This window comes from Athene noctua, chromosome 1 (assembly GCF_965140245.1).
Source record: "Athene noctua chromosome 1, bAthNoc1.hap1.1, whole genome shotgun sequence".
NCBI lineage: Eukaryota > Metazoa > Chordata > Aves > Strigiformes > Strigidae > Athene > Athene noctua.
In genome coordinates this window covers 56751724-56763513 of record NC_134037.1, presented here as the reverse complement: position 1 = coordinate 56763513, position 11790 = coordinate 56751724, and the positions used below count along the sequence as shown (strand labels likewise).

The 11790-nt window shown below is 36.9% G+C and overlaps 1 protein-coding gene across 1 annotated transcript; it reads right to left on the bottom strand.

Annotated features, from left to right (window-relative positions):
- Positions 1-1488: 1488 nt before the first annotated feature.
- On the bottom strand, positions 1489-11479 carry LOC141957526 (nephrocan-like). Its single transcript, XM_074899168.1, has 4 exons — positions 11454-11479; positions 11013-11157; positions 5170-6071; positions 1489-1936 (listed from the first exon to the last, which is right to left on the bottom strand). Exons 1-4 carry the CDS (start codon positions 11477-11479, stop codon positions 1489-1491), a joined length of 1521 nt encoding a protein of 506 aa, XP_074755269.1.
- Positions 11480-11790: the final 311 nt, after the last annotated feature.

Below are 11790 nucleotides of genomic sequence, written 5' to 3'. Positions count from 1 at the left end.
GCTAACTACTTCCCAGACTTCTAATACAGACTGACATCAGCCAGCAAAAATAACGCAGTCAAACCACGAGGAAGACTTGTGCTATTCCTTAAATAGCTAAATCCTTAGCTACCAAAACTTTGGATGGCTGATGGTACGTTAAGAGGTTAAAATGTAAAGAAAAATGAACTTCAGTCTTTTCAATTGTATAGCTTAATGTGTTGGGTGCCTAAGAAACCCAAGTGTCAATTGCTTTTGCATAGGCACTCTGGCACCTGACAAAACAGCCTCTGTGAATGTGAGTGATTACTCAGTTACTGAATGCCAACAGAAGATAAAGAACAATAGAAGCTGTTTGCTTGGAAAAGTAATTTGCTGGTGTTATTACTCCTCAGTTATCAGCTGAGATTTATGAACTGTCAGGAAACCCCTTAGATTACTGTTTGTAAGTCACTGGTTTTAGGGGTCTCAGCAATCCAATTTTGTTTAGTTTTCAAGCACTTTGTGAACTGCTTGATAAAATTTGTACATACATCAGAATTGATGCATATACCATTAAGTCCTTTTCTTGGTGTGCAAAAATCTGTAAGGTTCCTGCCAGTGAAGGGGGCCACTTGCAGTGTATACTCCCATGTGAAGTACACCTAACCCAAAAGTATACACACAGCATCTTGAGCTATACTGTAGTCAATTAGTTATTCAGCTACCAAAATAAACTCTTCCAAAAACTTTGTCTCACTTGATCTTATCCTAATATTTGGCAGAGGTAAAGATATATTTCCTAAGAATCTCCCTTCTGCTTACAACAGAATCAGGTCAAGTTGACCTCAGTGTTTTCATTCCTTACTATTACTTAACTTTGGAACTACTATTAAATCTCATTAACCAGGACACTGATTCTTCTGTTTGTTGCATTTTCTGTGATGAAGATGAACCTTCTGTGTTTTGCCTGGAGCTCAGATAATTTAGTTTAATTTTAAATAGTCTAAAATAAATAAAAGAGCCAAATATTTCAGGAAAACTGAAATTAATTTCTCAAAAGCAAGAATCTTGGAACAATCCTGAGAAATTGCCGACATCAGTGTAACTCTCCATCTCAAACTGCATGCAGACCTGTGAGTTTAAATATGTTAAATGCCAGACTCCTAGTAATAGTATCTTGTGGTATTGCAGGATTTATTATTTTTTTATGCAACTATAAGAATGTTCTACTATAAAAAGGTCCATACAGAGTTACAGGCTGTTCTTCTAAGAGATAGTAATTGTATTCTTACTTCCCTCAAACTATATAGGACTAATAGCATAGAAAAAACAATATTTTTTTTTTATGATTTCCAGCTTACAATGGCATCTTTACTACAGCCCTTCTGTCATCAGCTATTGCCTCTTACAGTACAAATTAAAGAGGAAAAGTTAATGGCAGACCAGAAGGCTGGTTGTCAGTAGAGACACTGGTGGTAGTGAGCAGCTCTAGACAACTTTAAGGTTCACCATAGATTAACCATGGGGTTAATCTAATTCATAATCATAGTAATCATCATCTGTGTTTACTCCAATGCTGGAGGCCTCACTGGGTTTCATTTTCTTTCTGTCCTCTTTGCCTCTTTCCATGGAAGACAGATTATCTTCACACTGCTGAAGAATCTTTTTGGAAGACATCCAACTTTCTCCTCGGCTTTCTGCTGGCGCCGCACACTGCCCTCCCCTGACATCCGTTCCTTTGGCCACCAGCGCTCTCCTGGTTCTGAGAAGGTCACAGGTGCAGTTCCAAGGGTTTCCATCTAAATACAGATGACGAAGACGAGGTAAATACTCTAAGACTTTGCGATCCAAGGCAGATATCTTGTTATTCCGTAAATTTAAAACCTGAAGCTGTTTCAAGTCCTTCAGCTCTTGTTCTCCAACATCCTCTATGTCATTTCCCTTTAGATCCAATCTAGCAAGGGTGTCTGGAAGTCTGGATAAAAATAAAACAACACAAAGACGTTACATTCATCATCATATTATTTCTCTTTGTGTAAAAGGTCTTTGGTGGTGAGTATTTGCCCAGGCACATCTGATGTATTAAAATAAAACTATCACTAAGAAAAAATGCAATCTGAAGAAAAAAAAAGAGTCGTCCTGAAGTGTCTTTTTTGTTGTTGTTGTTATTGGAATACTGTCTATGCACACTTGAACTATTTTCCCAAGTTATTGCAGTTCTGACCTGTATTGACTGTGTTTGTGCAACTGAACTAAACAGCAGTCCTAACTATACTGTACTATGAAGAAAGTTATATGTTCAATTAAGTATCAAGCTAAAAAATGCATTTTGTACCCCTCAGTGCCATAAATATGCCAATGACCAAACTATAGCACCATGAAAGCTCAAAAGTTTAGGGAAGCATGGCAACACTGCTCCTTCAAGTACTTCTGTACATGATTTGTTTAAAAAGTTTTCTAGCTGATAAAGAACTGGATTTTTCTTCCATTTTGCTCTGTTCCCATCAGATTCAAACATTAATCATCACAGAAGTAGTCCATCTGATGGTATCCTGTTTAAGAAATCAGCAACAGGGAAAACAGAAGTGATTTTTCGTGGTCTTTTTAAACAGCATTTCAGAGAATTAGAACTGTTTAAATTTTTTAAAAACCCATACAAACTTGATAGTCTCTGGATATAATACTAGACCGGTCAGTATCATTCTTATTTTCATACATCTTACAAATTTGTGTAAGGCTGTTTTATTTCAAAAGTCTTGCTCATTTATGATCTTCTAATTTCCTCCTGCTCTAGTTATTGACAAGTGCTTAACAGAAAAGTCAGGTGATTGGCAGGGAATATTTTTAATAAAGGTAATTTGAAAGTACCTTAAAATTAATTTTTCTATGATAGTATGAGAGGTTATGAAATTTAGAGTCATGGTTAGAGATTTTAAGGAAACTCATTCACTGAAACTCTCAGGGAAATTACAAAAAAATACTACTAAGAGCTATTTAGAATAGAACAGCAGTATATCACAACCGGTAAAGGACGATGTGATCATTTATCCCTATGTAATGATATGAGATACTTTTGAAAATTACGAAGAGGATACATTGTGACCCCTACTGGCTGGTTTTTGTGAAGCTCAGTTTGACCTCAGGCTGAAAGGTGGTTGCAAATTCAGTGTGACTATTTCAAGAGCAGGGCAGTTCTGTATTGTGCTGTATTTCCTTGGGGAGATGAGAATTTCCTATGTCAATATGGTGAGCCACTCCACAAAATTTAATCTTACCAAATGCTTGTGACTGCACTAATCTGTTTTGAAAATCTAACCACAGGCAATGATTGCCCAGTATGACGCTGTAATGTCAGAAGGGCACTCTAGGGTAAAACCCTAGTGCCACTGATGTCAGAGACAGTAGGTATCACCAGAGATGTTTATGTAGACTGATTACAGTCCAAAGCCTGACGAGCAAGCCCTTAAACCTGTGAAGAGTCTTACTGTACTAATGTTAGACTTCGGCTTTATGGCTGTATTGTTTGACTTCAGGCTGTGTTGTTCTTGAGAAAATAATGGCACTGGGCTACTTGATGAATGATCCTGGTGCTGGCAGAGAAGCTGTGTGCCCTTGGGAGCTGACCATGGCAGCTATACTGTGCTGCTGCCACTCCAGGGAGTGTCATCAGTCTCTTCCCTGCATTCTCACTGCTCTCTGCAAGATTTTAAGGAGTATAGGTTCTTCTCTGCAAGTCCTGAAAACGCTTGGACTTGTGGATGACTTTCTTCTCAGAAAAAAACAAAAGAAGCTTTATTTCTCCTTATTCCTGCTGAATAACTGCTAAGATCCATAAACTGTGGCACATAAACTATATATTTTAGCCTTTGACACTGGTGACTGAGTTCTCAGATGTCAGAAGTAATACTTTTATTTCTGTATATCCATGCGTACTTGCTGATCATCAGACAATTAAATTAAGTACATATATTTTACATCTTGTCATTTTTCCCCTTTTCTATGTTTACAGCCTTCCCTTGAAATCTGTATTCATTACTGAGTTGAAAATAAAAGTCCTCAATATCTCCTTAAAAGCTGTGCTGTTTAAAGGCTAATAGAGAGCTTCTTCCTGTTAATTTTCTTGACTACGAAGGTTGTAAAATAAGATGGATTAGACAATACTAAAGTAACTAGATAGCATTAAACATTCCTGTCAAGCTAGACTGAAATCAAATATTTATACACCACTAAATCACTTTCTGATTATAAAGCTGCTGCCAAATAGATTCAAATGCTAAAGGACCTGATGCTAAACGAATTGAAATTTTACTGCATTATTTATTTGGGCTAGTTAAACCTGTCCACAAGCCATAAAAATAAAATTTAATAGTGCAGTTGTGTTAAAGAAGTTGATGTTAATGGAATTACTTCACCATTTTTATGCCATCTTATTGCACAGCTTTTTGAAATAATAAAATTACCACTTTATATCAGACTAGCCTCCATTTGGCTTAATATGCCATCTCTGATAATGGCCAGGACCAGCACTCAGATGAATGTGAGAGAAGCTGTAAGCAGGGCATTAATGAACACAGCATGCCCAAGGGATGTTTCTTCTGTGCTCCTTTGGAATTTTGCTTATAGCCTGAAGCCAGAGAGCTTATACACATTCCAAATACTTTGTAATGTGTGAATCTAATGAAGTTGAGAATGCTAATATCCTCTGAAAAACCACATTCTTTTTGACCAGAATCAGCTCCTGAAATCTTAATATCTTAACAATAATAAACTCAGTGTGGGTTGGTAGAAACATCAGCTTTAAAATTGCTGTCTTTCCTTTTTATTGAATGCTCTATTAATTTTGTGTTATGGGGGAAAATAAATCTAAGCGGCAGTACAACTTCTCTGTAATAATTCTGTTATATTCTCCTAGCAGTTTCCTCTTATTTGTGTGCTAATTAAACAAAGTAGTCTCACTGGCAGGGAGAGATGTGAAATGAGTAGATTCACTGTGGGGCCACAGATGTAATGAAAACAGCTCTACTCCTATGCTGGGAGTGCTAACAAGAGTGCCAATTAGTGCCCGTTACGGCAATGGGTTTATGGTACGGATAGACTTCTACCATGACCGGGTCTGCATACAGATTTTTTTCCAGTTTGGCCCTCATTCTCGTAATGTAAGGAAGGAGAGATGACACCTGGGAACCAGCTGTCCTCAGATTCACTTGCCTCAGCGGAATAGAAATGAGGAGATTCTGTTCCAGCGCCAGATTTGAAAGCTGCGCACACTGCTGAAGAGCTCCTGCCTCAAACATGCTAACAGCGTTGTTGTCAAGAAACAAGTGCTTGAGGTCTTGTAGTCCTTGGAAGTCCTGTGCTGTCACCCTTTGAATCAGGTTATTGCTGCAGTCGAGTTTCTGCAGTCTGCCGGGGAGCCTGAGTGGCATAGTGTGGAGCCGGTTCTTAGAGAGCTCCAGTGTTGTTAAGTTCAGAAGAAGCTGGGCACCGTCTACTGATGTTAGCTGATTTTCTGACAGGAAGAACTCAGACAGGTTTTCTAGGTGTTTCATGTCTCGAAGTCTTACTGTTTTAAGTTGGTTTTTCTCTATTTTTAGTGACAGCAGGGATCTAGGTAGGTCAAGAGGCACTTCAGTCAGAAAATTGCCGCTTAAACTAAGAAACTGTAGATTTTGGAAAGATGCAAAGAAGTTGGTTGGGAATGAGTTCAGGTTATTATCAGCCATGCTCAGATACTTCAGCCTCGGAAGCTTAAGTGGTGCAGACACAGATTCCATGTTGTTGCCATCCAGAATCAGACTTTGTAAATTGCAAAGGGAAGAAAATGCACTTGGTGGCAGACTCGCAATCAGGTTGTTCCGAATATCAAGCACCCTTAGTTTGATCAAACCTTCAAAATCAGACACATGCAGGGTGTTGATGAAGTTATCAGCGAGTTTTAAAATTTCAAGACCAGATGGGAGGAAGGTGGGTATTTGCTTTAGCTGATTTTTGTAGAGTTCCAGGGACTTCAAGGTGCTCAAAGCTTTGAAAGTGTTGTTTTCTATTGATTCTGTGCCACTGCATGACAAGACCAGCTCTTCAAGGGCTGACATAGTCCTGAAGTCAGTAATCTTAAAAAGAAAAAAATAATTCACATGATAGTATACCATCTATTTATGTATCTCCTCACTGGTTATTTCTTCTGGATGCTTTGACAATTGCTAGTATATATTGAGAAACTGTATATTTAGAATGAGAAACTAAGGGAAGTGGTAACGATAGAGGTGTTACTATGGGTACCTGCGGTTTGCCAGTATTTACTTACATTTCTAGAATTTTCTTGTTTAAGTCCATATTGTGTCTGGTTTTCAGCCAACATACATGTTTGAAGAAGGAATATTCCTTTTATTTCTGCCTAATGCATAGTTTATATAAAATGGAGAGCTAATATCACCAGTGGCAGAAATCTCTGCAGAGAGTAGATGGTTGTTAATGTTTACTGCATTCAGTGGAGCTTGCTGAAGCAGGTTTGAGTTCATCATACATCCATTTCCATATATCAGCAGTATTGTCACTGCAGTGTGTATTCCCAGAGGAAATGCACATGGATATCATCACCTCTCCCTACTGTAAAGTTTTGGCAGGAAATTAAAATCCGATGCGTGCACTTCTTCTGTTCTCCCACTATCTCTCCTTTTCTTTCAGTAAAAACCTCACATATTAAGACGATCAAACCAAAAGTGTCAGATCAGCTTGGTCTGAAAATCACCTCTGTGGAACAGATTGCTTTTACAGGAACTTAGTTTTTGTTAGTTGGTAATAAAGAGATGCTTTGCAGTGGTAAATGGAACTTAGATGTTGACTGTGACTATAATATACAGAGGCATACTAATTATTTCATTATTTTTCTGCTCTGTTGCAACCTGCTTGTTTACAAAGCTTGCCATTTTATGTCTCATGTTAAGAAGCAAATGTAAGTGAATCTGGCAGTTTCCTCCAAGCCGAAATATGAGGAAACATGCACTGAAGCTGAACCTGGGAGTTCTCCGATACACCAGTTGCTTAAACAGTAGTTTTCTGAAATTATCAGAGATGCTGCCCATTGACTTAGGTGCATGATTTTTAGAAACTCATTTATATGGGAATCACAGAAAGCTCAGAGAAAGATGAGCAGGTGTTCTGCATGGGAGAGGTGGGAAGGAGTGTCCTTACCCATTTTCCCTTCCCATTGTCCAGTTAAACATTTCACTGCAGGTCTCAGGAGTACTACATCAGTGAGAGATGTTAAACTAACACTGTAGTCTTCATGCTATTTTCCCCAGGGCTTAGTAGCTACCACCACATTTTACTGTCATTGAGAGAAGCTATAGCATGTGTTCTACAACGTAACCCCTCATCCCAGTCAGGAATCTACATGGAAGGCAGTACAAGTCCTTTGCAGTGCAGATACTGGGTAGTAATTTCATTCTATGGTCCTGATTGAATACAATTAGCAATTATATTTGTGTATGTGAAATCAGCTTACGAAGGTGGCTGTTAAAAGATTCCTTCCAGCTTCATTTATACAACTCTTGCATGGTTTTGGGTTGTAACTCTTCACTCTGGCTACAGACTCTGCATTTTAACTTCTGTTAAAATTAGAGACCACACAGCTGTGGAAGAGGAGTCAGATATAATTTTGCTTTGGTATCCTTACCTGTCACTACCTTCTGATTACATTTATTCTGCCTTGTAAAGTCTTTTCTGAGCAGTGCAAGATTTGATGCAGTTAGTGAGAAAGTATAGATGTGGAATCTCTATTGATGCAGGTTTCTCCATCAATTACATTTAAGTTCAATGTAGGAATGTAACTCCATAAAAAAACTTACATTGTCAACAGTAAATAACAAAGTTGTCCATTTTTCTATTTTTTCTGTAAGTGCAGTTTTGTAATATATATATTACTATAAAGCAATTACCTAATTGCATGTCCAGTTTTGGTCATGATTAGGAGGCTAATCTTGCAAAGCTTTTATCATGAGAAGCCCCATAGGAATGGACTGCATTACTCAAGAGCAGAAAAGCATAGTCATGTGTAGGTGATAAAACAGTCTTAAGGAAATCGAAGAAACTGTGAAATGAAATGAACTTCACAAGTTCAACACGTTTTCTCCTTTAAGTTCAAAAGCAGTACTTCCTGCTTTCCCTCAGTTGATTGCTGTATGTCTCTAAGAGGCTTAATTTTCATCTTATTAAGTGACAGAGAGCCATGTGAAGGTCAATGTACAGACATTCATTCTCTGATGATGTTAGGCTTCTTAATGTGGATTATTATAATTTCTATTTTCCACCTATTTGATATGCTTTGCTAGGCTCTGTGACCATGCTGTTTTGAGACTTAAACATTTATCCATGCTGTTACAAACCTCCCAGTCTTCCTAATATGAATCAAGACAGATTTGAAAGCCTATCAGCTCTCTTTTTGCTACAAAGTGATGTTTTATTCTCTAACTGGACTGTCTGTAAAGTGATACTAATATAGTTATACATTTTAAAAAGTAGATCTCCTGAAGATGGATCTAAGACACTGTTTAATTGAAACATTTAAATAATTTTGTCTTTTTTTTTTTTTTTTATGATCCTTTTCTTTCTTTTAGAATTTTTGTGAACAAGGATTTGTTATGAGCAGTTTCTTCAATCAGTCTGCTATTGTGGGAGCCAGATAAACAATTTCCTTTTAACAGCTAACCCCCCATGTATTAATGTAGTTAGAAATAAACTAAATCTTAAAGTGAGAATAAACAGGTTATAGTTGGTCTTCAAATCAAGGGGAAGGCAGAAATAATTGAAAAAAGATGCTAAAATTAATCTAGTTTTGTTATTATGAAGTCTGTTTATAACAAATGCCAGTTTGTAAAAATACCAAAAGCAAAAATCCCAGCCAGAGTTTTCAGTAATGACTGAAACTGTCAGTAATGACTTGACCCTGTCAGAACAAACAGAAAGTTGATCTGGGAAAAAAAAAAATCTCCCTTTTTTCTTGTTTTTCTTCAAAACATACTGTATTTAGCACACAAACATGTCTTCTTTTTAACTTCTGTACAATTTTAATGATAACCAATGCAAAGTAATGTCCAAAAGTAATTGGTGCTCAGTTTGAAATAATTACTGTTTATTCTTCTGAGGCGGTTAATTGCCAAACCATAGTATATGTGAATGCTTACATATAAAAGTCTCTTGGAGGTCAGCTGTGGGAAGGTTAGGCTTCCATTCAATTTCCTTTTGGAAATATGTTATGTTCTCTAAGATTAGGAAAATGAAGGAATTTTTGAAAAAACAAAAAAAGCCCAAATAACCCCTATTGAGTTGTTTTAGTGCTTCCAGACATTTACTTTACAAACAAAAATCAAACCCTGTTTCTATGAATACCACAATATATGCCAGTGGAACTTCTCAGCTGTGTAAAATTAAGCATATGTATTTATGATGTCAAGACCTCAGAACCATAATTTGTTGCATGGAAAGAAAAGTGAAAAATATATTCACAGACCCAATCTAACCTTAAGGAAAGAATCTACATAATTACAGGAAGATAGCATGAAAGGACTTACTTCCTTTCAGTGCAAAGTCAGTGTGTATAAAGTGAAAAACTCTCAGATGGTTTCACGCACCATTTGTTCTGAACAGTCATAAAACATTTATTCCACTACTCTACTCACTTACATCCAACATTTAAATGCTTTATAACATCTATCTTTTGCTCTAGTTAGAATCTAAGGCCACTTTACTAGTAACTGAGGGGTAGCTGACAGGTATGGGCAGCTAGCCTAAGAAAGGAGAAATGGCTCATCTTCCTTATCTTGGAAATAAAATAATCAGGTTTTTTTTTTTTTTTCAGAGAAAATGTATTTCCTAATAAAGAGTTCATTTGACAGATCTTTTGTTTAACTAGAGTACATCAATATAGCTAAATCACACCAACGAACTTTGACTCTTGTAGGTATGGGAGCTAAAACAAGAAAACCAGAGATATTAGTAGTGGCTAAAGGAGAAGCAAATTCTTTCTCAGAGTTAAATTGTAAAATTACTGACTATTTCTCAGTGGGCAACAGGTATCCCAGATACTGCTCTAAGCTGCCTTCTAACCTATTTCATTCAATTCTGAGAGCAAAGTCAAAGACGCATTTCAGAGCAGTTAGTTACATTCTTTGTAACAGCACAAGCATACTTAAGAGAAAATATATCTTTGTTGAATCAAACATTTTGTACTATTTGTAGTAATGATACACAGCAAGCATGTATAATACAGGCGGTTGTACTTCCCTTGTGTCTATCTGTAGAAGTTGAATTTATTAAATAAATATATTTCAGAGAACAGTTCCAGAGTGCAGTGCAAAATGAGCATAAACTTATCATGCCTTTAATAATGTGACCCAGTGATGCCTCAAGAAACACAGAATAAAAATTTTTAATAACACAGACTGCTGGAATCTTCAGTTAGAAGCTGCTATTGTTTGTGAGTTATTAGATAAGTCTAGCATTGCTTTTAGAAACAGCTCATGCTCTGCCTTAGACTCTAACTTACTTACTCCCTCTTCCATTTCTAATAGTAGTTGTATTTGACACTTGCAACTCCAGAGAGGGAAAAGAATTTCAGTTTCATTCATAAGGGAAATGATTCTAGCTACAGAAAACCTTTCTATCTACTGTGAAAAAATATTATATTGTAGCAAAAGTAGCAAAAGCTTTTAACAAGTTAAAAAATTACTCTGGAATTCAATGGTTATTTGACCATACAAAAAAACAAGTCAACATTTGGTTCCTCGTTGTAAATTACTATTTTTTGAGTTGCATACAAAATATCATTGTGGCAGCATGAACTGGTGCTCAGAGACTGCAGGATAATGAAACACTATAGGAATATATTTACATATCCTTAAAAAGTAAAAATAAAACCAGATCTGGCAGCATTTCATCCATTTTTAGAACATGGAATAAGATTTTCCTTTCACTTGAAAGCCACCACCATCTGGGAAGCCCAGCTTTCGGTTACAGCAGACTACAGAAAGTATTTTTACTGCATTTTTTCCTACCTGGAGTTGTTTAATTTTGCTGTGACTGATGTAGAGTCTCCTGGTGGTAAAAGGAATCTCTCTGGGGATCTCTGTAGTTCGATAGCATTGCACTGACTGGGCAGGGTCACAGCTGCATCTTCTTGGGCAAGTGGTACTTAGACCACTGTGAAAAGAAAAGAAGACGATTAAAAGGTAAGATAAATACATCTTCCAAAACAGGAGCTCTGAAATTGTCTTGGCAACATACAGCGTGAATTAAGCACCAAAGTCCTTTTATACCATGAAATCTGATAAAAGGATATTATGACTGTGTATTTTATCCCAGTGAAAAAACAGCAAAAACAATACCTTAATTTGCCTGGGTTAAAATGTTGGCAGGCATTACAAAGAGTGAGAAACTTAAACAGTGATAAGGTGCCTTTACATTTGTAGGTATGTGAAATTAGTGTTATTTATTACCTGACATCTAATCTGCAAACATCCATATTATCTCCAGTTTCCTAGTTTTGTTAAATGTGCCACCACAGAATTAGTGGAGAAAAGATAAAGAGCTGTTTTATAGTGGGGCTGTAAAACCTTTGTATCTTCTGTGACCCAGTATTAGAATCAGTAAAAACACAACTACAGCCAACACCGAAGCTTTTTCACTCTTCCTCTTGCATTATTCAGACCCAAGCACACACCACCCCCACCTCAGGCAGCTATTATTTTAAAGCCAAAACATTCTATTCACTTTCTGAATATCTGTGATGCAGCTGAGTGCTGGTGGTTGGTACACATTTTTTAAAGAGGAGAC

Bases quoted from the DNA above. Each gene is read 5' to 3' on its own strand.
- LOC141957526 (XM_074899168.1), bottom strand. From the start codon at position 11,479: ATGGATGTTTGCAGATTAGATGTCAG. The intron at 11,158-11,453 runs GTAATAAATAAC...TTCTTTTCACAG, and splicing joins GTTTGCAGATTAGATGTCAG to TGGTCTAAGTACCACTTGCC. The intron at 1,937-5,169 runs GCAAGTGAATCT...ATTTTTATCCAG, and splicing joins CTCATTTCTATTCCGCTGAG to ACTTCCAGACACCCTTGCTA.